Source organism: Dunckerocampus dactyliophorus, chromosome 9, assembly GCF_027744805.1.
Source record: "Dunckerocampus dactyliophorus isolate RoL2022-P2 chromosome 9, RoL_Ddac_1.1, whole genome shotgun sequence".
Taxonomy (NCBI): Eukaryota; Metazoa; Chordata; class Actinopteri; order Syngnathiformes; family Syngnathidae; genus Dunckerocampus; species Dunckerocampus dactyliophorus.
This window is the reverse complement of record NC_072827.1, coordinates 21,385,890-21,413,622: the sequence shown is the minus strand read 5'-3', so window position 1 is coordinate 21,413,622 and position 27,733 is coordinate 21,385,890. Positions and strand designations below refer to the sequence as shown.

The following is a 27,733-nucleotide window of genomic DNA, read 5'->3' as shown; positions in this document are numbered from 1 at the left end:
TTTGTATGATGGTGGCCCATTTAATTAAGTGGACCATGATCCAAAAATCTCCATCCTGACACATCATAGCCCGCAAGAGATGAAATAAGACCACAAAAAAAAACAAAAAAACACAGATGTCCTTTGTTTCTCCCCCTTTGTATGCTCTGGTTATACTGTACTTCCAAATCTGAACATCAGATGCAAAGTTTTTTTTTTGGTTCCCGAGTGGGTCTTTAGAGCAACACCCATCTGTCTGACTTTTGAATTGGAGGTGGAATGGGGGGTGTTTTGCGTGTGTTAGTCTGTTTGGTTGGATCGGGTAGGACACAGTACACATCACATCGTAGGCCAAATATCCTGACAGTCTGATCTATCGTCTGACCTGCTGTCTGTTAGAATGGCATCCAATGGCTCATCACTACAGCCCAGACTGGCAAAGCTCTCTTTCATTCCACACCTTGGCCTTTTCGAATCCATTCTTTATACTATATACTATAGAGGTAGCTCAAACAGGTTTCCCTCACCTTTTTATGTTTTAAGTCTTCTTGAGCTGAATAAGCTAAATTAGCTGCCCTAGGAATGTTTTTATGTTGTGGGGCACCAGCTTGTTTTGTGGACAGGGTTATAAGAGTACATTTACGACTCAGTGAAATGCATTTGTCTTTTTGTCTTATATTTCGCTATACTGTGTTGTTGGTCTTGGCTATAAGCACAACAGTACAATTAAACGACCAAGACCAAGCAGCAAAATAAAAATGTGAAAATTGTCTTTATTGTTATTATTAAAGGTGTGTTATTATATTTGTATGCCTATTTATATGTTGTTTTTAAGTTATATCTTAGAAGGGGGTTTATGTTAATTGTCATGTTAAAACTGTTTTCCCATCTCAAGCCTTAAGGAATACAGTCCACTTGGTTTGAGGTTTAAATTGGCAGCGGTATTAATTCTCTATTATTGTATACCGATTGCAGACACCCCATGTGATTATAATTCATGCCCACTTGAACTCCAGATTGAGCTGATCTTGGTGTTGGCCAGATTTAGTAAGTATTGCAGTATCAGTCTAAAGCAATGGTCCTTAATGACAGTGTGTACTTTTTTAAAGAGTTGATATGCCATATTTGTTTTAATGCATGTCTTCTTCTACTGCTGCTTCATTGTAACACATAGTCCCCACTGTTTCCCCCAGCACAGCGGAGGAAGTGGTACGCGTGAGCGCTTCCCTTGGTAGGCTGAATGGTTTACATTATTTGGGTGATGTTTAGTGCCTGTTGAGGACACCTGCTCCAAAGGATTCACTTTAAAATGAAGACACTGGTCATTGAATCGACTCTGGGATGGTACAGGGAAATTTTGGATGTTCTGCTTTTATTTAGTATGTTTCTCTCTAAGGATCTTATGACTTTTGCCGAGTCTCATCTGCCTTTCGCCACCATTTCAAATCATCTCAAAGGACCCCAGCCTCCCCCCGCCGCCTCTTTTCTATCCATACTCCGTAATCTTGACCCTGAGTGTGTATTGCCCCCCCCCCCCCCCCCCCCCGTCCCTCTTCCTCTTCTTCTTGGTTTAGCACCTTTGAGACAGCTCATGTTGATGGCCGTCTCAACTAATAACTCCCTGATCACAGCGATGCTACTGAGCACCTCTCGACTGCCGTGCTGAAGAAAGTAGTGATCTCTTTGTGTTTGTTTAGAAATCTATCTTGTTTAATTGTCAACTTTGTCCAAATCATTAAGTGAGGAATGTTTTGATTGTACTTTTTTGTTGCACCTTTCTGCTAGTTTTGACAATGGACACAATGCAGGGCCTGACCCCAAAGCTGATCTTGAAAGATCAAGTCAATTTATCCTCAACCCAACGTGAGATGTTGACCACATCATAGCCCCCTCTGTGGGGTATATGCAGTATGTCCCTGCTTTGTCAATTAGCTTTCATGACTTGTGGCATCACTTCCAGTCCCAAAATGAGCCGTGCCGCTTTGTTTGTCCTGCTTGGGATTTAAAGGCAGTACCGGGATAAAGGGGAGGGTCAAGTAGTCTTCTATCCTGAGCAAACAAGGACATGGTGACAGCCAACGTTCCACGAGAACCAGGCCATCCTTCTTGCCAACAAGTCCACCCCGCCTCTGCACGACCAGAGAGAACCCTCCACTCCCCACCCCCCCAGCCCAGGGGCTGTGAACCTGCAAAGGCAGCATAATGAAGCCATATAAGCCTGTTATTTGCGGCTTTATGGCTTGTTTTATGAAGGTGAGCGGACAAGCAGTTCCCAGAATGGTTCCTGTCACTTTACAGACAGCATTACCAAGAGAAAAGGAGAGTCGGGGAGGGAGCACTGGGATCAGCGGAGAAAAAGGGGTCCGGGGGCCTTTTATGTTAGCCCTGCCGTGGCTTTGATGGGTAGCGGCCTGGCTGCAGGCTATCACCGCTACATTTTACGTCTTGCTCTTTTGTGTTTGTGTGTGCGTGTGTGTGGGGGGGTGTTGACGTTTGACCTATGTACTTATTTCCACCTCCTCTTCACTAATCAATTACCACATTGACCCATTAATCAGACAGTAGAGCGGCCAGTGAAAGGGCCCATGGGTATGTGTGGAGAATTGTGGGATAGGCCTCGGGCTATCGTGGAGGAGGGTCCTTCACCTGTGGATGCACTGTTCGGTAATTCACATGGCCTTAAATAAAGGAAATTCCATAGCTCTGTGCTCACCACATAATTTTTTTTAGCTGTATTTGTGTTAATAGCAGTTCTTTAGATCTGTGTCGCCGGCGGAACAACTAGTTAATTTATGTGACATTACTTAACATTTTTGCAGATAATTGTCAAGTGTGCACAGACTTAAGTTATACAGGTAACTGTTGCTGATATTGAAACGTTCAAACGTTGCTTTCATTTTCCTTGGAGGTGGAAGGTGAAAGATCTATGTCATGCTTTCCTGCCTGTTTTGCACTCTGGTTTCTGGGCTGTTGTTTGGCCTCTGGACCATATTTTCACTGAAACCCTTTGGTCAAACTTGGATTGTTGACTGTCATGTTCCAAGTCTCCGCCACATACAGTAGCCAGACCAAATCTTTTGAGGTATTTAGTTTGTATTTTGAGCTGGTGTTATTTATATTAGTTAAAGCTGTGTTTTTTTCTGGAAAAAGTGTCAAACACTGCTTTAGATTGCGGGCACAAGTCTAAATGCAACCAATAATGGTTCTTCTCAAGACACGGAGGCGTTTTCAATGAGACATGTTTTTGTTCATCCGACAGTTACCATGGCTTTTGGCTGCAGCGTAATTATGTGTGGGGCACAAACAGAAACGGATCTGACGGCTAACAGATTTTTTTTTAAAAAGGAATCTGTGGGAGCGGAAGTCACCACACTTTGATTAGGTTTTGGTGTGTACGAACGGACTATAAAGCCATCCCCCCATTGCGCCTCCTCTGCCATTGCCAAGTTATTTGACAGAACCGGGGAAATATTTTGGAAAAGAAGCTAAAGGGGAGCCGTCGGCTGTTCTGCCGGTCCACCCCCTACTCTTTCCTTTCAGGCTGACGAGGCTCCAGCCGACGCTCAGCCAGCTCTTGTGGGTTTAGTGAATTGGGAAGACACTTCTTGTGTGGATTTTTCAATTCTTCGACGTGTCATCGGCCAGGAGTGCCATTGTCTCCACCACCTTTTCTCTCGACTCCTTCTGCTGAGACAAGTCGTGTCATCCCCTTGTGATCAGCACTTTTGTTGCCTTTGTCTTTGGCGCTACCTCAGAAGTCCATCTTGTCTTTTATGTCCCTGCCTTTCATGCATAAGGGAACAGTTGTGGCCTGTTGTGGGGCTGTTCCACTGCATTTCCACCAGTGGGGTTTCCTTTCATTCCCTTCAAAGTACGACAATGGGCCTCAGAAGGCCTGAATGGCCACTGCAGAGGGCACAATCCTACAGAGGCCCGCTCATTTTGTTTTGCCAGAGTCAATAAAAATGCTAAGTTAAAAGCTAACCCCCTTATGCCCTCCTCAAATGGAACGACTTGTTTGACCTTTTTTAAGCCTCCCTCTCAATTGACTTTTAATGATAAATTCATTTCAACTGTCAACAAAACACATTGCCAATGATTGTGTAAGTAAAAGTTAATGTTTAGTGTGTTTGTGTGTTTTGATATTTTAGTGCAAAAAATAAACTGCAGTTTTTTCGATAGGACAGAGTGACAAATGCTCTTGCTCGTTTTCCTTTCCATCCTGACACCTTCATAAAGATGTCTCTGTCCTTCTAAGGAGGATTTTTATACAGAGGGATGAGGGGAAAAAGGCTGCGGTAGTTGTCCTCTCCCGGTATTACTGGCGAAAGGCCCTTGCATAAAAAGCATTGTATGCCCATTTGTGAGCTTTGGAGAAAGCTTGGGGGGACTTTGAGAAGGATTACAGGTAGACAGGCATTGGCTGTAGAAGATAACCGCCATGACTTCATCCTCATTGTGTAGATTAAGGCATAAAACCCAAACTAATGAGACCCGAAAGGGGGGAGGAGACGCAGGGGAGGCGATGGTGAGTGACTTTCATCAGCATTTTTAAGCAAAATTAGGAATATGTAAGTGAAATGTGATTTACAATTTGTGGTAATCAATCAAATAAGATCTTCCTTTTTGGGGCTTGAATTTTATTGTTTAAAAATCTAGATATTTTGAATAAAGTAAGTTTAATTATATTAAAGCTGACACACAAGGTGTGTTATTGTTATTGAAGAGAATGATGGAATTAAACAAAAAAACTCCATACAATCCTATCTTTTTTAGCTCCAGACCCAAATTTGAAATTGTGAAAATTATAATTATAATATACAATATAGACAGAACATGAACATGATTGTTACTGCGCATATTTTGTTGCAAAAAATGTCAGAATAATCACTTCACTCTGGCAATCCAATAAAATCAAATATAAATACAAATACAAATACAAACAAATACCGGTTTGGGGAATTTTGGGAAAGGCTGTCCTGAGACTGTCTTTGCACAAAAAAATACTAGAAAAAGCATGACTTTTTTTCAAAGTGCTCAAGTACATTTAAGTGGTAGTGATATTAGAAAAAAAGTGCTACAGCAGAGCAGCTGTTGTTTGTTTGGTATGTTTCATGTATGCAGAAACTTAACAGAAAGGGTTATAATGTATACGTTTTCAGTCTTGAAAACATCATTATGTAAACAAATATTTAAAACTACACAATTTGTATTCTTTTCCAGCTCATGTGTAAACAGCCTCTAAGCATTAATTTTCTTTAGGGATGATACGGAATCGGTTATGGGTCAATTTAGCAAACAATCATCATTTATTTTTTGAATGCTATGAACTCCTGTTTCCATGCCAGTATTGTGTTACGCAGAATGTAATTGGCAGCGGGCTTTGTGGTATGTAGTTCAACCTCCTTTCCCATATGTGACGTAATGTTGTCCTCCTTTAGACAGCAAATTAGTTGAGACTGAATCAACAACGCCTCTGCTGGTTGCAGCCAAGTAGTGCACTCAATTTTGCCTCAATTGCTTTCAGGCCCAATTGATCAACTATTAAATCAACTCATTGCCTTTCCTTAATTCTGTCTTTTGGGGGGTATTTGGGTACTCTTTTTCTTTTTTTACTTTTTTTTTTTTTTAACATTCCTCACAATTGTTTCCATCCTAGACCTGGGATGGCGATGTGAATTCTTCCCCCTGCTTTTATTTATTTGCGACCATATAAAGTGTCAGGCACGTTGACAAGAAGCGGGCATAATACTGATTACTTTTTTTATTTGATTAGATTTTTTTTTTACTGTTTCCCCACAACCCAGAGGCAGTTTTCTGCACAATGACAGGATTATACATGAAACAAAGTGATTTTGCTACCCTTAAATTTAATCTAGAGTTCCACATTTGAATGTACTTTGCATATGCATCACTTGATGATTATTGTTGGGGGAGAAACACAAATCTTTAATTTTGTGCATTTTCAACACAGCATCTGCCTGCGCCCCTCCACGTGGAGATAATTGTGGAAATCTGCATATTGAATGTAGGTCTGTTTTGGAGTGGGCCTCTTGTTAGATGCCATTATTCATGTGTTACAATGAATATTGCCACCTGAATTAGGCCATTATGCTGCCAGTTGGAGGCCTGTAGAGTTACAGGAAATGGTTATCATTACATTGTGGTAATCAAACAACTGCTGCAGCCTAATTCAAGGGCTATCCACACGCAAACATTTTCAGGTCAAAATGGCAAAGTATTTTATCGTTTCAGTCCCTCATCCACATGGAACCGGCGTTCAGGGTGCCCTGAAAAGGTGTTTCTGGAAAATGGCTTCCAGAGTGGGGAAAATCTGAAAACGCCATCTTCGACGACAAGCCGACATGTCTGAATATTTCGACGGACACGACTCACTGATATTTTCTTGTCTTTTCTCCAGAATGACTCGTAGAAATAATTCCACATTGTCGTAAGTCTAGATGAGTCTTGGAAACCGGAAAACAGCGGACTGATGTGCATGCAATCTTTCTTCTTCTATAGTTTGGTGCGTCACGTGATTCTGTCTGCGTGTCTGTTTACAGCGCCACATGTAGGTGTGCCTTGTGTATTACATCGTTTTCACCCAGTGATCTGTTTCTGTCTCAATGCAACTATTTACTTATCCGACACACTATGGACGCAAATTTTTTTCACCCTGTCAAAAAATAAATCCTAGGAACGTTCCTGTGTGGACAGGGCCGAATTGGACTAAAATTAAACACGAAAAAGGGGAAAGAAACAACAAAGTGTCTTAGTGAGTTGTTAGAGCCACCATGAACAGCTTCAACACACCATAGGATATTAATTGTTTCTTAACTAGATGGATGGACACAGTGTTTCCAAAAGATACACCCTTGTAACACAAGCTTTGGCAACCATTCCTCTCATTTCCCTCTATCCTCGCCTAGTTTTCACTGCCATTTGGCCTCTGTCTGCCGCCGCTGCTGCTAATGAGAGCCAGCGCCATATAAACCCACAAACACGCACTCACTTCTGATCTCATACTAGTAAATGCAGCCACTGTGGCTGTGTCCCGCCACTTTACAGCTGCTTGTATACCCGCACAGCCCTCTGTTATCATAACCTTTCATGTAAAAACCGGAAAAGTGAGGGGTGGGTCATGAATGCCATTCCATATGGTATATCCTGGACTGTTTTTAACATGTAACAAATTATTATTAAAGGATGTCACGCTAATGTAGGATATTGTAACTAAAATAATCTTGATTCAGTTTAACATATGCTAGTAATGGTGGCTGCCAGGAAGCTGGTCAACATCTGCTTTGGTTAGATTTTCTAAATAATCCGTTTCCAGGTCAAACTGTTACCATCATAAAACATGTAACTGTACATAAAATATAGAAAGTTGCGTTTTAACATTTTTAACTACTATACAGTTAATATGTACAAATATAATACTTATAATACTATTTTTTGCATCCGGATTCAGAGATGCTGCAACATCGAAGATGTGCTGTTGTAGTACGTAAGTGCCGCGTTATAATGAATACACGTCATGGTGTTCAACTTGCTGTTTAGCCTGAATTGCTCCCACATTTGGATGTGTCTGTGCGCATTGGTTCTATAGTGGAATGAACTGAGAGTGTGAACTCTCCTTTCAGCTATTCAGCCTCTCTGTCCCAGTACGTGGAGGCGGGACTACTAGTGAGTGGATACGCAGACACAGTGCTAGCAGCAAGTTAGCAAGTAAAGGTTAATATGAATGAAGGCACAAAAGCAATAGTTTCTAAGCTGAATGTCACAGCCCTAGTATGGAGGTGCAGCAGAACCTTCATCCCATCAGTCAACACTTACTGAGGCATTTAATAGGCAAAGTAAATATGAAACGAAATAGCGCAAAATGGTTTATTAAGTTTATAAAGTTTATTACTTGATACGATGTGCTCTCAATATTACGCCATATGATTAATGAAAAAATTGTCTCCAAAAATATTGTCAATAATATGGATTATCGACAATAATTTGTAGGACAATTATCATCCAGCAAAATTGATCGTGACAGGCCTAGCTACATCCACCATTACCTTGCCCCATTTGCAGCATGCTTTCCTGTCAATTCTACCCTACATCAAATTGGTCCTCATTCTTGTTTGTTTCATAAACTGACTCAACAGATACACTTTATTTTTTCATTCCACTCTGCATTGTTTGAGGGTGCTCCGACTACCCATGTAACCTTTTGACACATTTTGTTTGAACACTATTCACTAACAGCAATGGTTATATAATGCACGTATACAAGAAGCCAACCTAATTGGGTGGAACTGCTGCTACATGACTCGTGAGCAGATTAGAGCCAATGGAGTGACTAGAGGGCATGTGTGGAAGGGTTGTTGACAGGATTAAGTGGCTGTTGAAGTGATTTTATCTTTTCTTCTTCTTTTTTTTTTTTTTTTTAGAAAAGAGAATAATTCCAAAAAAACCAAGAAGAAAAGCCCCCTCCTCATCCTCCTCCTATTGTTGCTCTTGTATCCATCTCACAAAAGGATGCTAACGCTATCCACCATGACCACCGATAAAATCCTTCTTAATTGCTTCTGCCACCAAGCAGTGATGAAGTTTCTGACTGTAATTAAATGTGTGTGTATGACAAACACGTAGCTATTAAGTGATAATCAAGGTTCGCTTGGTGCAGAATATTTGGTTGGAGCATCGTGTGCTGTTATGGATGTGAAGGGCGATTTGGATTACAGCAGTTCAAAGATAGCAAAAGACACAACATTTGACATACGCAGATAGGATGTTTAAACTTTGCTGCATTTTGCTGCCAGCATCTGCCCACAAAGTTGTTGACTGGTCTAAATCCTTCAGGCTAATGTTTATACTTCTCCTTCCACCTATAAAAAAAAAATGGCAAAAATTGTGGGTTTAGTTACGGACGACAAATTTGTCAAAAATGATTTTGCTCAAAAACAGCTGAAAACTGCAATATGCATGCCAGGCCGGTAGTTTGCGATGGCCTGTTTAACAACAGCTTGTATAGTCTTCTATACTGTTATACTGCTATACTGTCTTGAAAAAAAATTGAAAACTAGTTTTATTTATTGACAATGTTTCCAAAATGATCCTCTTCAAAGACAAACAGAAAACACAGGAGTTGATGTTACTTTGTAAACACTTGGTATGAAATGGTTTGCAGTTTATTGATCCACACGGAGAAAATTTTTGATTGTTACTGCATTGTTTCAAAATGTAATTATTATGTTTACCTTGAGCACCTAGGAGTTGAGTGCACGGTCAAAAGTTGTTAGACAACTGCACAAGAGATATTTTGCTGTAACCAAACATGGCAGAAAGCAAATCAATTGACTGTGATTGAGATATTTTTTGCTCCTGTAAGGAGGACGACAAAGTGGAAGCATGTATTCATCAAATCTGAACAGTATTGTGATACTGATCACCTTGATAAATATGTGGGTACATTAATCGTTATATGAAAAGTTCATGCCTAAAATAAACAGGACACCCATGTTTAACAACCTCCCAGTTTTCAAGAAAGAATCGGCTTTCATGGATGTATGTGTTACGTAAACAAAGTTTCACAGTAGATGCTGCACTTTCTGGATAACTACAAATACTACTATATTGCCATGTTCCATAGTATACTCACACTCAGCACATATTTGCAAGTCTTTTATATTCACAGCAAAAAGCTCTGTCAACTTTGACACACTTTTTCCACAGCCCAGCCAGAAACGGTATTGACTCAGAATTTGAGAATTGCTTGTATGGAGGAATCTACCAAGACGTCAAACATTTGTCACCTTCAAAATTGAGTGAACACAATTTCAGTTAAAAATGTTTTTGTTTCTAGGCTCATTGTCGTTGTCATGTAAATGAACAGCCAACAACAACACAGTTGTTGAGTTCAAACTGTTTTCAGCCCCAACTTCGTTAGCGTCTTCAATAGCCAGATTATCTTGGTTAACAGTTGTTAGCCGATGAAAAAAACCCACAGCTGTTGACAATCACACAACAAAGTATTAACTTTTAACAAAAACATACATACATACATGGGGTAACAGGTCATAAAGGCAGTTTCTGCTCATAGTCTCGCTTGACCCAACTTTGGAAAACTTGACTCCGAATTGTTTGGAAGTGAACAAGTCTGTTATTTTTGTATGTTTGCATCAATGACATATGAATATCATAGGTAGGTAATATCATTGGGTTTTCTATCATCCCCTTTTGGTACTTTGCTGTTGATTTGCATTTCAATTAATAGTGCAAATGAGCAGCTTCACAAAGTAAACATATTTGTATAAACTGTTGGGGGGGGGTTTAGCGGAGGGGTGGCGTGAACATAGGAATACATGTTTATAGACCCAATATTTGCTTTTGTCAGGCTTGGAAAATATACACAGCCTGGTAATCTGATTTGTTTGGAATTAAGTTTGTCTTCAGTGGGGAAACAGGGCATTGCAAGGTATTAAGGTGTGTTACAGCATTGCACAACAAATACGATTTTGATAAAACATTGTTTCTCACCGGGTAACATTGTTACGCAAAATCTACTAAAGTACTAAAACTGTTTGGAGGAATGCGGCACTGGCATTGACATTGCCAGACATGGTATTTTTACGACACACCACAAAAATGTTAATGGGAAGAATATTCCTCTGTGGTCTTACGGAAAGTTGACATCTAACCATTGTCTTACCTGACGTCAGCATGTTGCCGACCTCTGTTAAGTGATGAAATGCTCTTTTTCCTTGATTTATGCATTTTTAGGGGGCATCATTAGTCAAAAACTACTTACATTTTCTTTGGATGTGCCAATCCAATAATTTATTTTGCCTTTCTTTCCCACCATTTTCCTTTATTTTTCAGCGAGTAACTAATTAGTTATTTTACCCAAAAACTGCTGAATCGGTTTTGTCAAAACTTTTTGGAGGGATGTGGCATGAGCTAAGTTACATCCAGAGGTTAAATTGCAGCGTGGATACAGGACTTTATTTTCATGTGTGTGGTAACATTGTGAGACATGGTATTCTTACGGCATTACATAAAAATGTTAATGGGTAATATTTCTGAAAAGTCGTACGAATTTACGAGAATGTATCTCAGATAGTTGTCAGCCTCCATATTAGGGTTGTTTGACCTTGGCGGAGGTCTATGCGCAGCTCCATGACTCTGCTACAATCTCAACAACTATCAGCCTCCCCCTTAACTTCATTCATTCATTTTCCGCCCTGCCCAGACACTGATCAGTGTGGCCACATTAGCATATGAGTGAGCTCAGTGTTTGGGTGAGTTTGTTCTCCACAAAGAAAACTAAAGCCCAGGTCATCGTATCTCCCTCCACTTCAGTGAGCAGCTGGAGGGCAAACGGAAACCACAAAAAAATAACTCAAAACATTTTGAGACTTTCACTTTATATAGTCTGCCATGTTTAGCATTAAAGTTGTATATATTATGAAGATGAATGCAACAACAACCTTTAATTATTCAGTGCCCTTAACCCTCCATTTAGCTCATAAGTAATTCATGTGACATACTGTGTATTTGTGTCTCAGTGTTCTTATGTACTGCATATATATTGGTGTTCACAGGGACAGTGGTTGGCTCCTGCCTGCAGCCCAGTTGTATACCAAAGGATGGCGTCACCACCATGACACCAGAGGTTCCTCGCTGCCTTACGTACCCCGCAGAGCCGTGCTCTACTGCCCCGGCAATGACGAGCGGAAACTGAGGAAGCTGGCCACCCTGGACGTCGACTGTGCCGTCTTGGACTGTGAGGATGGCGTTGCCCTCAGCAAAAAGGTTAGGCTTCGACTTGTTTGCCATCGCTTCATAATACAATGCTGCATAACTAATTCTTTTATGACTTTGTCGACAAATTGCAGTTCATTATATTTCTGTTAAGCAAGGCAATGTTTGATAGTAATAAGTGGGCGTATAATTAACTGTGTTAATTATACAATTGTGCTCGGCCGAGGAGTCGATTTCACAATATTTACTTTGTCAAGGGAAAGGGAATGGGCTAAACATTAATAAAGTAAATATTTTCATTGTTCTGACATAGAAAACCTGTTTACTATCTTCTAAATGTTTTTTTAACATTATTAGAGCCCTTTAGACATGAAATAACCCCCACATAGTCACCTTTACATTTGTTTTACCCAATATACAGTAGTAGATAAAATCGAAGGAAAAAAGACATAATAGACATAAATAAGATAACATCTCACACGTAAGCAGTTCCTTGTTGTTTTCTGGACAGCGTACTTGGTTCCTTGTACTGGCTATTGTCTCATCAGTGTATTGTAATGGCAGCTTTAAATGGCTTTACACTCGTATTACCCGGTACAATGGACAAAATAAGAGTAAATAAGCCATTTAAGAGGTAAATTAAACTCCTGCTCGAGCAGTGTCGCAGTAAATGTGTTTCCTAGGGGATCTTAATGGCAGACGGACAGATTGTGGAGGACAGGAAGTGACGCTGGAGGTTCAGAGTTCAGCTTCAGCTTGTCGAGGGTTATGACCTCAGCAGTAGCTCTTGTCATTATTATGATTATTATGTTATTATTGTTGTGCCTGTTGTGAGATAATTTAAACCTGCAATAAATGCCTGTTGTGATGATCACGTCTAGTGCCTAGTCAGGTCTAGTGTCTAATATGACGTCTAGTGTCATATATATTGACAGGGCTGCAACAACGAATCAATAAAAATTTATTAAAAAAGCATTGACAACAAATTTCATTATCGATTTGTTGTGTCGCGCAATTTATGCGTCACTCACAACATCGCAGAGTCGTCTACTTCACCTGCAGAGCTTTGTCAATGTTGGCTGACTGAAATAACGTAAAAAGAGGCAGAGCGGAGGCAATATTTTCAAAGGAAAAGTAAATTCAACAAAATCTGCTCAAAATGTTCATTTTCCTTCAGGCATTCCCACTGTCATGCCCTCCTGAAGGCTAAAGCTAAGAAGCTTTGTCTTTTTGAACGTGGTCAGACTGTCGATTGCCTCTCGCAGCGTGCCATTGCTGCTGAGGTTGGGAGCAGAAAATCAGTCATTCTAAGTTTTTTGAAAGATCCTGAGCATTATGGAACAAAAAAGTCAAGTGGTAGACCCCAAAAAATCACACCTGCGCTGAGCCGGAGGATCCGATTGGCTGTCCATGAACACACAGGGCGATCTTCGACCCAAATTAAGGCCCTTACTGGTGCCGACTGCAGCGCAATAACCATCAGACGGCATCTGCGGGAAAAGGGTTTAAAAAACCAAAAACAAATTCAAAGACCTCGTCTCCTTCAATGCCACAAAACTGCCCGTTTAGACTTTCCCAGGGCATGCCACGTTACCATGCCACTGCAGGATAGACATACTGCATCAGACATATCTGCATTGAAAAAGCTATCGAGGCTACAAGATGTCTAGTTGAGCATTTTAAGAAAAGTGAGCTGGCCTACACGAAGTTGAAAGAGAAACAACAAGAAATGGCCGCACCTGAGCACAGGCTTGTCCAAGACATTGGCACTAGGTGGAATAGTACATTCTTTATGATACTGAAGCACTGCCGGTATTTTTTTACTACTTGAGCAAAGGTGGCCTGTAACAGCAACATTGTCTGACAGCTGTCACACATAGCGGCAAAATGTACCTGGATTTGAAACCAGAACAGTGGAGCCTGCTAGAAGAGCTTGAAGCAGCTCTCAAGCCTTTTGAATGTGCCACCGTGTTCATGAGTGGACCGAAGTACACGACAGTATCTGCCACACTTGGCCTTCACCTGATGAAGTCCTCCATGTCCAAACCAGAGTGCAAACAGTAGCACTTGCAGGGAAAAGGGAGATGGATGTGCAGCAGCATGGCAGTTGCAGTAGCACCTCCACCGATACTCCAGCTGCTGAATCAACAGCTCCTTCCACCCTACGTGATTCACTCCTTGGTCCCGATTGTGAAGTCGAGAACAGAAGCGCAAGTAAAGGTGAGGATGTTCATACCAAAGTGAGAAACAAAGTCCTCACATACTTTGGAGAAAAGAACCTTGCCAAGGAAGAAATTGCATTGCAGTGGTGGAAGGCTAACAGAGACACATATCCTATGTTAGGCTAGCCAAGTCGTACTTATGCATTCCTGGTACTTCAGCACCATCTGAGCATCTGGGCGTCTGTTCTCTGCAGCAGGAAACATAACCTCCAAAAAAAGAGCCAGCCTTAGCCAGGAGCATGTTGACATACAGTACTAACATTTTTGCATTGCAATGCAAACATTTTAACAGAATATTTAAGCAGCAACATGGTGTTTGTGCACTTATTTGCTCTGTCAGTTCAAATCTTCTATTTCTGAATTTTTTTTAAATCCGATTCATCGATTAATCGGAAAAATAATCAACCGATTGATTATTAAAATAATAGTTAGTTGCAGCCCTAATTGACAGTTACAAGTGGCCCTCTGAGGGCAGCCACAACTGCGATGTGGGCCTCAATGAAAATGAGTTTGACACACCTGATCTAAATGCTAAAAATTGTGTCCTGTATAAACATAGGGTTCCTTTACAAAATGACGTCGCCCACTACTGGCCTGGCATGCATATTACATTGTTTTAGATTGTTTAGTGCAATCTGTTTGTTGGTCAATCTGAATGGGGATTTTTGAAAACATGGTCTGTACGTTAAACAAAAAAAAATTGGTTTCAATGCATATAAACCAGTTCAACATAGTACATAGTACTTTGCAATCAGTTGGTAGATGTTGGCTTTAAAATGCTGACTTTTAAATGCTTTAACATCTATGTCTTCTAACAGTCATTAAATGTATGTATTGTTATAGTGTTAAGGGCTATGCCCTATAAAATCTTTCTTTTCTGCCCACATTTGACATTCCTCATGGAAAAAACAATCATGATGACGTATGATATACGAAGGATATAGGTATATATATATCAAAATTTACAATTTGTTGCTGATTCCTTTATAATTTTTGTAGATCTGGATAAATGTACAAATGTAGGATTTTGCAGTAACCCTTCGTTTTACACAATACATAATAAATAAGATGTTGTGTTGTGTTACTGATGTGTTGATGACTAGCTTATGCTAGAGCTGCTAGCTCTTCAGCCATGCTCACATTGACATAAGCCCCTAATAGCTGTCCTCGGCAATGCCTATCGTTAACTAGCAGCTCGTACCCAAAATTTTAGCTCGCAGTTCCAAGCAACAAATCAGCCGAGAGACGGCTCACATCTAAAATAAACACTCGTTAGTTGGGACACTCGTATGCCAAGGTAGCCTACCTCTGTATAAATGACAATAAAAAATACTGGCAGGGCTCAGTAAGTTCTCGCTTCTCTCTGGCAAGTCAATGTACTTCGTGAAAATTCCAATCACATCGACAGTAGATACAAATAACTTTGGTCTTCTTGGAAGATCCATCTGGCAGGGCTTTGAAGCTAAATTTATCAAAATACCCTTTTCTTTGACCATTTCTGCTCAATATTTGGTCCCCCTTGGGGCTCCACGGTCAACGCTACTTCCTCAAACTACGGTGTGCACACGTTAATCGTGCGGCCAAAAAAACGAACTTAACTTTGACGGCCCTAATCTAAACATATTAAAATACAAATGATATGTAGTCCCGCGACCCTAATGAGGATGAAGCGGTATAGAAAATGGATGGATGGATGGATGATATGTAGTATTCTGGTCACAAGACAGCAGTAGTGACACAAAACATTGATGACACATTACCTTATCTTACCTTAACACTGCAAGAAGTCATGAAGTCTGCTATGGCATGTCCGACATGATAGAGTAAAAAAAAAAAAAAAAAAAAAAGTTCTTCTCGCATTCCGTGTAGAAGTGGTAAATTTTTGGCGTCTTAAGTTTAGAAGAAATAAATATCAGGCGAACCGGTTAGCTTGCTAGCTTATTAGTTTGGAGTGTAAAGGTGACAATATGGGTGTTATTTCATGTCTACAGAGCTCTAATAATGTTAGAAACCGTATTTATAAAGTCATAAACAAACAGGCTTTCTATGATCTTACTAAGAAAACATTCCATTTATTGAATTTTATATTGCGGCAATTAATCTATCGCGGTCGGGTCCGGAACCAATTAACCGCTGTAAACGAAGGACGACTGTATGCAGCAAGGTAATTGCAATTGTTTGAAAGTCTGCCATTCACCAAGTACTGTTCTAGTTGTGATCCTTACTGCTCGGGCCGACAGGTGCTCCGACTTAATCCCTTAAAGGCAAACTACCTAAGTAAGATGTTTAAAACAAGCACATTTCTCCCTATTATGGCCGCATAAAGGCAGCGGTGCCCCCCCACCATCCCCCTATCAGAGGGCTTTAAACAAGGTGACCACATCCCACTGGGCGAGCAGCGGGAAGCAGCAGATGCAGCAGGTTAAAAGCATTCTCTTCCCACCCACGTGACCTCCCCATTGGCCCTCCTGAACTGTCCATGAAATTGTGATTGGAGAGCAGCATAAAGGGTTTAAAAAAAGTTAACTAACAAAGGGTTTTTAAGTCATGATAATAAAGATGATTGATATGGCTGCAGGCCGTTCCTGTAGTAAGACAAAGACAATACGATGACGGCCCGTGTGACTGACAGGTCAGAGCTGTGACCCTGCGATGGCGTCGGTGGATGTCACAGCTCTCGCCGTCTTTACAGCGTGGTCGACAGGAATGCGGCCATTCAGGCTCTAGAAAGAATTCACAGGCTTCTGACTTCTTCAGCTGTCACTTTCTCACCATTCCAAGGATATAAAATGCTTCTGGAGGAGTGTCCTGAAAACCCACTGCTTTCACCTGTGCAACGAGAAGTATGACAAACGCTTTATGTAGATACATTTTACAAAATCAGTTTATTGTGGTATACATTTCCCAATAGTGGAGTACATCATGCAGACAGCTGTTTCTAACATTTTGACTACCTTGGCTGGCATAATGTGAGAAACATCTCTCCGTATGATGCAGTGCAGGTGCAAACAACCACAAATAGTCAGACGACGAAGAAGAAGAATTCTATTCATAAGCATAAAAATAATAATTATAATGGTAATAATAATTGGCATACAAATTTTATGCACACATCCATTTAAATAAGACAGAAAATGAATTAGTATTCCTATAATCATAATACACTTTGGTTTTTCTACACTGTTTTGTTCATTGTAAGTTTTTGTGATGCCAATTATTTTTAATTATTTTGTACCAAATTGTGTTTACCCAATTAGGTAAAACTTTATATTAAGGTGCTTGTAATAAACTTTAAAGCCGTAATTAAAGGTAATAAGCCTCTTATATTAATAAAATTGTACATTAAATGCTTACTTGCATTAATAAGCCTCCTAATGAGGATTTATTAAAGAATGTACAGTATTTACTTAACATGAATTGGATATTTATTGACAATAGTATTCAGGTAGTGGAAAATAATGCCTTACAAAGGCTCATAAATCCTGGTATTATGTACTTATTGACAGTTACCAATGCTGAAGATTAGGATTATTGATTTACTGCATATTATATCCTAATCCTCACGAGGTACTTTTCCCACAGCACTAACTGTTAATAAGTGTACAATATATACAGTGTATATATATATATATATATATATATATATATATTATTGACTTTCACGACTACTACTTATTAAAGCTTATTACAGGCACCTTAATATAAAGTCCATCCATCCATCTTCTCTGCCTGATCCTCACTAGGGTCACGGGTATGCTCTAGTCTGTCCCAGCTGACTTCGGGCAAGAGGCGGGGTACGTGCTGAACTGGTCGCCAACCAATGGCAGGGCACATAACCATTCACACCTATGGACAATTTAGAGTCACCAATTAAGATAACATGCATGTTTTTGGAATGTGCAAGGAAACCGGAGTACCCGGAGATGCCCAACAGAGATTCAAACCCAGATCTTTCCGATCTCCTGACTGTGTGGCCAACATGCTAACCACTAGGCCACCATAGAAAATGTTACCATAAATTATTTAATGTCATAATGTACATATCAATGACTAACTCCCATTTTTATTATTAGTAATTTAAATAACACTATTTACTATATTTAATATATGTTTTAATTTATCCCTGTTTAATTTTTTAGTTAATTAAACTACATCTTAAACTAATGTAGAAACAAACATTTGAAAACAAAGTGGGTGTTTTTAAAACAACACCGTTAGTGTGTAAGCAACCAAAAGTGTTAAGTGTGCCGTGCAGACATGCGTGAGTGTATCAAAACTGAAAAAAATAGCCCTGTAGTTGCTGTTTTGCTGTTTCAGTGAACATTAAGCACACCGCTACTGCATCTATTATCCATATGTTGCAGTCGATCCCCGATATTTGCGGTGGTTACATACCAAGACCCCCCACGATTGATGAAACCCGCAAATAATGGACACACCCATAAAAAAAAAAGAAAAATCCTATTTTTGATACTTTAAACATTATATATTAATATGCCCCTCACAGTTATTAAACATATTTTAAATGCAGTTTTATATATTAAGACACTATTCCAGATATACAGTATACAGTATTGTACTTACATAATGTGCAGTTACAGAACATCACGCCTTGTCAAAGTATCATCCTGCTGTAAAGTATTGAATGAATTAGAGAGCGGCCTCTGCTGGATTAATAGCTACAGCACTTTTTTTTTCTCCCTGCAGATAGCGGCATTAAAAAAAGTAATTATTTACAATTTACAGCAGAAAAAACAAAGTATTCTATGCCTAAACATGTGTACTGTATTCAAAAAATGTTTTGGATACGTTTTGGAAGGTCAAGCCACTGATGTTGTTGAGCTTAATATGTCTCTACAAATGAACATCGCCAACTACTGGACTGGCATGCTTTTTGCAGCATTAATTGATATGTTGTACGTATGCACAACTTTGTTTTTTTATTTAGCCTCGTGGTAATATATTATTTTTCCAGATCTGTCACCTTCACCTCAAAACTGCAGCGTGCCAGCATTAATTACCTGCACCCCCTCCCGAAAAAAGTTGTCTGCCCTCTATCTTGGCCCGGCTGCTTAGGAAGCGACGATGAGAGATGGACCAATGGGGTCAAAGCCACGGAGAGCTTGCTAACTGTCAGCATGGACCCGTAGGGGAGAGCAGGAGGAGGAGAAGGGAGGGAAGATAAGGCTGAGTGCTCTAACACTCTTACACATATCATCATATCTGTATGATCAGTGGGGTGGAGGGTGGGGGGTGGGGCAAACCCTGGAGCGGAACTGACGGCTACACCTGTCCTCTGTCCCCATCTTTTTTTCGCTATCTTTGTGCCCCACTACCATTCCCTAAACCCTCTTCGACTTGTCCCTCCTCCGCAGGGTCCCCAGGGTTAAGATGGTTCCTCTCTCTCGGTCTCTTCGCTGCCCTATGGTCCACTTGCCCTCCCTGGCGTGTGTCTCACTGTCTCCTTTCCCCACATGGGTCCGTACATCCTACCTCCCCTGTCAGCCTTCCCTGCCTTAGAGATTCCCTCCTAATCCTTAGAAATTTGGAACTAATGAACTAACTGCTGAGCCGCTGCCACGGAGCTTGGTCCCAAACTATACTGTACTTCACACTCGATTTCCTCTCCAGATGGCATGGTGGCTCGGCTGACACGCTGGGGGGCACCTCTTTCACATTCGCACACACACATACAGGCAAGACAAATACTGGGTCTGAACCTTCTATGTTTTCAGAAAGTGTCATGTGGGAGAATATCGTTCAAGTTTCTTACATTATGTGAATTTTTCATTTATTAGTAATTATTGGGTAGACTCTTCACATCTGTGAAGGCTTAGGGAGCCTGTAGCCAGCTGGTGTGTCACTGAAAGCACGTTGATTCCATAAGGCAACAATACATTTAAGCTTCTTGGTAATTAGGTGGTCATTGACTACGTAAATTATATTTCTAGAAATGTAGTTTTTTGTATAAGGCACACACCAACTGAGGACCTCAACTCCCCAGGTAGAACCACACTCCTCATACATATAAATGAACCGCACAGGAGAAAGTGTTCGACAACAGAGGCAAGGTAAAGCCATGTGTGTACTACCTTAAACACCATAAAATGTAATGTTGAGAACTTCTATATGTAGTTGAGTGAGTTTGGCCAGGCTGACAATGACAATGCCCTCACTAAAACTGACTAAAACAATTTTGGGTTACCCAAAATAGTTTGTTTTAATCAATGTTTATTAAATAATTTATCACTTTTTCAAAGTGCTTTTTGTCTCACTCCCCCTTCTTGTTTTTGCATATTGTAGCTCTACTTAAAACCTCATGAAGATCCAAATGTGCAAAATGCAAATTCTAGCAATTTTTCACCTGGTCTTAAGATTTTGATCAGGAGTGTATATGTGTATATGTATATGTAGATAAATGTCTATGAAATATATATATATTTGTGTGTGTGTGTGTGTGTGTGTGTGTGTGTGTTGTGAGCTCCCGCCTGTCCATATACAGGTATATGTTTTGTGGTAGCATTTTTGGGTGTCTGGAACAGATTCACTGGCTTTACATTGGTTCTTATGAGAAAAATCGTTTAGTGTTTTTTTGAACGGACCCTTTGGAACGGTTTAAAAAGGAAAACCGAGGTACCACTGTATTTGTCACCTTTTCCAACATTAAGCATGGAACACAACATTGTACGCTTTGGTGTTGCGATGGCTTAACTTAAGCAAAGAAATCTGTGCAATGATGTATCCCCCCCCCCCCTTCCCAACTACTTCCGCCAGTCTTCCTAGGAGCCACTGAAGCAGAGAAAGCTCTGTGTTGCTGTGGCAAGAGCAGCTCTCAGAGCAGCTGAGAGGAGATTAGATGTTTAGTGCATGACATTATTACGGGCTATTACCTTTTGCTGTTCAGTCAGTATATGCAGCTATGGTCTATGCCTGAACTGTGTCCGACACCAGAGATTTTCAACTTTACATAAATTATGCGGCCGACTGTCAACTGCTACATGACCTCAGTCGAGTGCTTGACTGCTGGTGTTATTTCACGAGGACACTGAAAGATCTGCTCTTCCTTGAAGTGAACTCGCATGAATAAACTCCTGCAGCTTTAGGGAAATGTTGATTTAGTCCGTTGGCTTTATGAAGCCAAACTCTTTTTGGCTTTATTAAGTATGTGGGAGTGTTTTGCTCCAGGTCTGTGTGCTTGTGTGTATGCTTGATACCAAAAAATGGCCCAAGAGACTTGAGGGAAATTCTCAGTCATGCTGCCAAGACTCACAAGCGGGGTGTGTGACCCACTCAGCCAGCAAATAAGAAACCCTCTTGACTCTACCATAAACATTCTTTCCTTTCAAACTGTGCTGTCTGTCAGTTTTTTGTGTGGTAGGCTGCTTATATTGGGTAGCATTTTGAGGTCCTAGCTAGTAGAACGAGACGTCTGGGTGCACAGTGACAGTGCAGTTACTGGCATTAAACTGCCAGTCATTACGTTTACTGTACATGCACTGTTGCAGCCGTTCACCAATTTGATCTTTCTCCACCTTGTATTTTAAGTGCAGTGTGTATATACTGTTTGTATATAATATATTGTATTGTGCATTTCAAGAAAGCATAGACATCATTGACATGCGTTCACTGAGGTTACGACATTTGACGTAATCGCACAGTTTAGTCAACTCAAAACTAGTAAAATACTGGACAACCCTCCCAATTTTTCCCTGGAGACTCTTGTATTTTGCTGCCCTCTCCCATTATCCCACTCTCCCATTTTTACAGATTTTTGGAATTGTCACTTCTCTATATTGATGTGTTTCAGTTGTCATCAACGCTACCATTTCCACATTAGCAGCAAGACGGTTGCACCCGATGCATCACGCAATTCCGGAAGTGCACCTGTGAGAGAAGTCAGGGATATTGCACAAAATGAAGTTTGAAAGAATGAAACGCTGCAAAGAAAGAATAATCAAGAAAATGTATTTCTAATTCATGCAAAAGTAATTGAAAAATGTCAGTAATTTAAAGTACATTGATGAAACGAAAAGTACCTGTACATACCCCACGTCGGCAATGTATCGCAGCGACTCTGTACCAATTATCTATTTGAAAAATTTCCAGGGTGAAAATCGCTATCGAGCATTTTGGAGGCGGACATTATTTGACCAGTCGTCAAATTGAATCCAGTGCATGTAACTGTGGGGGAAGAGTAGATACATTGAGAGAATAAACTATATCATTAACTATATGTGAACGTCCTGAATGGCGGAAAACTGTATAGTTTTATGGTTTTATGATGGATTGTGACGCAAGAAGAAAAAACGACCAGTGCTATTCTCCTATTAGAGAGACCATACTGTAGTTTGTCACTTAAGTTGTAGTCCCAGATGGAAATGAATAGGCAAGTATAGAGAATAGTAGTAGTAAGTAGGGGATAAAACAGAAAAAGAAAGCCCCATTACTGTGCAGCATAGATGATATTCAAGTAAGTGAAATAATCCAATGGTGCAGTTGTCAGTGAGGGGTGAACATCTGGATCTTTGAGAAGAACCCCTGTGGATTTGGAGGGGGCAGATTGTATATGCATTGATTCCTAAGGCAAGCAAGCATAATAGGGGGAGGGGAGGGTGTTTGCTCTGATTGAAATTGCTTTGAGTATATTCCGCCACACCAAAATCACAAATGCTTGTGTAGTTATTAAATGTTTTTTAGTTTGATGCCAATTCATTAAAAACAAATCAAAACTTGCACCAGTCGAACTGTGCAAAGGATGAACATGTTAATCTAGATTGTTGGATTATTAACACTTGTTTGGTGTGACTGCACCTGCCACACAAGGACAACAGCTTGCATGGGTGAACCTGCAGGTGCAAGGCACTCGGACCGTGAAGCTAGAAAGCCGTCATCAGCATATGGAAGCTGAATGAGCAAGAAATACCATGAACAGTGCAGGAGAGGTCTTGGTAACCATCACTTTCCACTCAAGTCAAATTTAGAGAAATAAGGAATGAGGGAGAACACTATTTAGGGCACCAATCTTTTAGCTAAAGATTTGGTAGCAACTAAGCTATTTCAATCAGTCTTGGATGACATAAATTACCTTTGCAAACAAGGTTAAAGTATCCATTGCTGTTTATTGGCAGGAACATGTTGTAAAGGTCTACAGGTGAATACAAAATCAAATGTAGGTATAGCGTATCTTAAAAAACATAATATACATTACTAACACGTTTAAAAAATAGAATGTAACAGTAATCCACACATAGAACTAATGAATTGACATTAGCACAATGAAGCCAACTTTAGTCTGAAGTTAGCACTAAGTTTGCGCCTGGATTTATGTGGAAAGCTTTAGGCTATGAAATTTATCACAAGCCAATTGTCGAGTAACATTGTATATGATATGTTAGCACAACTTATTGTGTAACTTACCTTCGAAAGAATATCGGTGATGAGCCTTCATGTGCTGCTTGAGATTGCAGCCACGTTTACGTCTACGTTACGTTAGCGTCTCTTTGCACAATGCATTCAGTTTTTCTTTTGAATGGATTACAGGTATATCTAAAGTATATCCACAAATTGGTGGATACCAAAAGTGCTCCCGTTGCTCATGTCACTGGTCACCAGCGTGTTGAGCAGGAAGTAAAGATTACACATACAATAAGCAAAAGTGGTCATTTAAAAAAAAAGCAAAAGCAAAAACCACTAACATTTTTGCCCAGTCTTGTCTCATCAACGAAAACTCACATACGACTCATCACGTTTTAGGCATCAAAGAGCCATGTTTAGGTCGTCACCATATCGTTTTCGTCATGAAAAAAAGCTTTGTCAACAAAATAATTTTGTCATTGTCATTGTTGCCGAAAACACTGGTTAATGGTTGGTGAAGATCTTCACTTACTGTAGCTATGTTGACTCAATGACATTAAAAGTACAGAATGTTGCTAATTTTGTACCTCTTCCTTTCAGACGTCCATCAATCAATTCCAATCGTTCCAATCAATGTTCTTTGCCATTTGATGCCTTGGTCAAAGGAACTTCAGAAATGACTCTGTCATGTCTAATAGTTTGGATTTTTTGACATGAGGTATCATCCACATCAGCTGTGTAGTGCATCAACAGTGACTTTTCCCTTTCTCCGCCTTGTGAGCAGAGTTCTGGTCAGTTTTGTTTTGGTGTTGAAGAAAGTAGTTCCGGCTAGTTGGGCACAAAAGTAAAGTCGGTTTGCTTTTGAAAAGAATATGCTTTGAAAAGAGCAATACATTTGTATTGCAAAACTGTTTTTTTATGAAAAAGTCAGACCTCATGAAGTAGGGGAAAAGTCACTGTTGATGGGGATGTCATACAACTTCACGTAAAAAAAATAAAATGATTCCTGTAATGGCATGAACCAGACAATCACAGGTAAAATGGAATTCCCGAGTCATTTCTGAAGTTCCTTTGACCAAGGCATCAAATGGCAAAGAACATTGATTGGAAGTTATGATGGACGTCTGAATGACTGTGAAAAGAAGAAATTCTGGAGTCTGTCAGGCAAGTGAAGGCAGGAACTCCCAAGAGAACTAAGAGAAAACCAAGAAGATCTTCCTTATCGAGCTTTCACTCCAGCTTCATTTTTCCAGTCCGATGTGATGTCAACAAGGCAGTAACCACGCTGTGTCAAGTGTACACAGCACTCGGTGGGATCCCGAGATTCAGGATGCGCATTAAGGGGTAGCTCATACTCTCGCAGAAGGTCAGCAGCTTGACACTTGAAAGCTTTCTCGTGCGAGTCTCTCTGCGATTGGCGGACCCTGCCTTCCTGGCTGACTAGCTGCTTACCTGCCTTCCCTGCGTGTCAGCTTCTAATGATGGAAGGAATCAAAGGGGAGATGGAGCTGATGTTGGGGCGAACACTCCATGGGACACCAGGTGATTGGGGTGGGAAAGCTTTGAAGCAACTTGTCGAATGGCTGTCTATTAATGTAAAAATCCTGCTTTCAAAGGGCTTTATTCAAGCACTGAGTAGTGGAATCCATAGGGGTCAAGGTGTCTGGGAGAATAATATTTCTTACCTTACAGATAAAAGAATCTTCTGGACATTCTTAGTGTTGTGGTTTCAGAGGTTTTCAGCGGAAACAAGCGCAGCACTGTCTTTGGTTACTGATGCGGTTCATTTGATCTAAGAAGGTTTTAAGGCCACTTGATTTGTAGATGGCGCTTGATTTCAACCTGGTGACCAATGTCAGTCTTTCAGACAGATGTTCACACCAAATCAGTTGTCCACAGCCGCCCCAAACAGCAGACATCCTTGGCAGTTTTATGAAATGTGAATTACGGCCTTGTAAATAACCCATTCCGTTTTAGGTTACAAAGATAAAGTCGCCCTCCATGAGCATGACGGCGAGATGGCGCAATGAGAAGTTCCCAGACCAGGATGCTCATCGTATTGACACGGTGCGCCCTAAGCCCTACCCCTGATGACCCCGATTAAACCCAAGAACATGTTTCCATGGGCTTTGATATCATATTTTATTGATACTAGAAGGGACATCTATAATATCAAGTAATGTTCTGCATTCCAGTAGATCATAGTCAGGGACTTCTGTCTCAGAAGTTATCCCATGGTGATAGAGGGGGTCCCCATAAATGCTCACATGACTTAATCTAATGTGAATTTACAGAGATTTTGATGTATTGCTGCCTGTGTTATATTTGTCTTCAGTTTCTCTCTGTCCCATACACCCGTTATTTATGGGGTCGGTCTTCTAATGATCAGCAGTAAAACAGTGTTTAACCCTGCCTGGCTACCATTAACACAACAGTAAATCTCTTTAACTCTACTTTATGTGATACAAATAATAATAATAATTAATTAATGCTGCAATCGGCTCAACTACAGTATATACTAGCACAATGGTGTCCATACTTTTTCCACTGAGGACCACATCCTGAAAAGTCAAAGGATGCGGGGGCCACTTAGATATTTGTACTGTATATGTTTTTTTTTTTTATATATATATATATTTTGTAACAACATACAAAATAATAATAGTGCTTTCAGCTCTATTTTCCCCATATTTTGCAGTTTTTTTCATTTTGGTTGTTTAATTACATTTTTACCATGTGCCGCAGCCTGATTTAAAAAAAAAAAAAAAAAGGAGCCAATGGTCCCTAGATCGCACTTTGGACACCCCTGGACTAAATAAAGAATGAAGAAACGTGTTCTACTGAAAACTGTGCATTGTTTGTAACTGTTAAGACTCAATGGAATGACTGCTTATTATTGAATGAAGTGCATTTTAGATTTAAAAAAAAAAAAGTAGAAGTGTTGCATTTGTTCTTCAAAGCATGCAACTTGTCAGTGTTGTGCGCTGCCAGTGTCTCTGCTACTACAGTACTACTACAACTACTACTACTACAACAGCAATGTGCAAAATGTTAGCTAATTCCCTCCAAACCAAGCCCCTCTGCTCGGGTTAACAATATCGCGGTACCTTCCTGCCTGTGTCCGGACTTGGCACACCTTCTCCTGGCTTGAGCCATCACCCGGTGGAAGCAGATTAATGTCAACCACTGAATAAGCCTCAAGGAAGCATCACCACGCATGTGTGGACTTTTTACACTTATTTTACCATCATAGGGTGTGTGTGCTTTGTGTCAGTGAATAAAAGAGACGAACAGACAGAAACAAATGTACCTTGGCCAGATTGTCTAATGTACACATTGCTACAAAATTCTCAACAAACTGTAATGCTCGTGCCCGTGCTGGTGGTTGAGGAAGACATAACCACAATGCAATTCCAATCACATTATTAACAAGCGGCAGAACCAACAGAACCGCCTCAGGGAGGGGCGTGTTTGTGTTTGTACAGAAATCCCACCATGAATGAGGAGTCCGCTGAGGAAATATTTCCCAACACATCGGTTCCTTCTGTTCATCGGGCGCCACGAATAGCACGCGCATTGCCATTTATGGTTACGCTCAGCAATTTTTATCTAGTGATCGCTTTCTTGTTCAAGACAATAGCTCCACCTAGTGTTTAAACTAAGAAGTACAAAACAGTTAAGTAAATGTTAGGTAGATAGATACTTTATTCATCTTCAAGAGAAATTCACAACAAGAGAAATTCATAGTTCAGTTCATACAGCCCTAGTTCGTTATATTTTTAGACTTTGACACAGGCCCGTTAAAAATGGATCCGGTCAAATGCGGCCCGTGAGCCGTAGTTTGGACACCGCTCCACGAGCAAAATCAATTCATTTTAAGGCACATTTATGTTCCAACCAGTTGCTAACCATTGCACAACAGAATTGTAAGGGAGAACACAGACAACGTATAACAAAAGTGATCAAGGTGAGTCACTACATCAGCTTAAAAAGGCAGACTGGGAAGTTGAGGACAGTCTTCGTGCATTAGCTTTGCCAGCCTGGGAACCTCACTCTATTCACTTTGAACCACTGTGTTGTAGGCTTATATACAGGATGTTGTTGTAATGTTTGCAGTGAACTACATTGGTTTGTAGTCCAAAATTAGTTTTGCGTCAATTCTCCTTACTACCTGTGTGAATTTTGTGGTTAATCCATTAGATTCACTCCATTGATTTTAGAATACTTTTCCTTGATATAATAAATAAAATTGGTCAAAAACAAAAATGGGGCATCACTCACATCAGCAGCTCCAATGGCTTGATCAGACCCGACAACTCCGAAGCTTACATGTCCTCATGTTGTTTAACGCGGACCACATTTCTTGCTAACAGGATGTAATTCCTCCATTCCGACACCCCCGTTTCTCCATTCCTCTAGCCTGA

At 40.4% G+C, this 27,733-nt stretch overlaps 1 protein-coding gene across 1 annotated transcript in view; it reads left to right on the top strand.

The window, feature by feature from the left end:
• clybl (citrate lyase beta like) overlaps positions 1-27,733 on the top strand; it is a 72,837-nt gene that overhangs the window by 24,414 nt on the left and 20,690 nt on the right. The window contains exon 2 of the mRNA XM_054786952.1: positions 11,574-11,784. Coding sequence (XP_054642927.1) covers positions 11,574-11,784 — 211 coding nt within the window. The remainder of the gene's footprint in view (positions 1-11,573; positions 11,785-27,733) is intronic.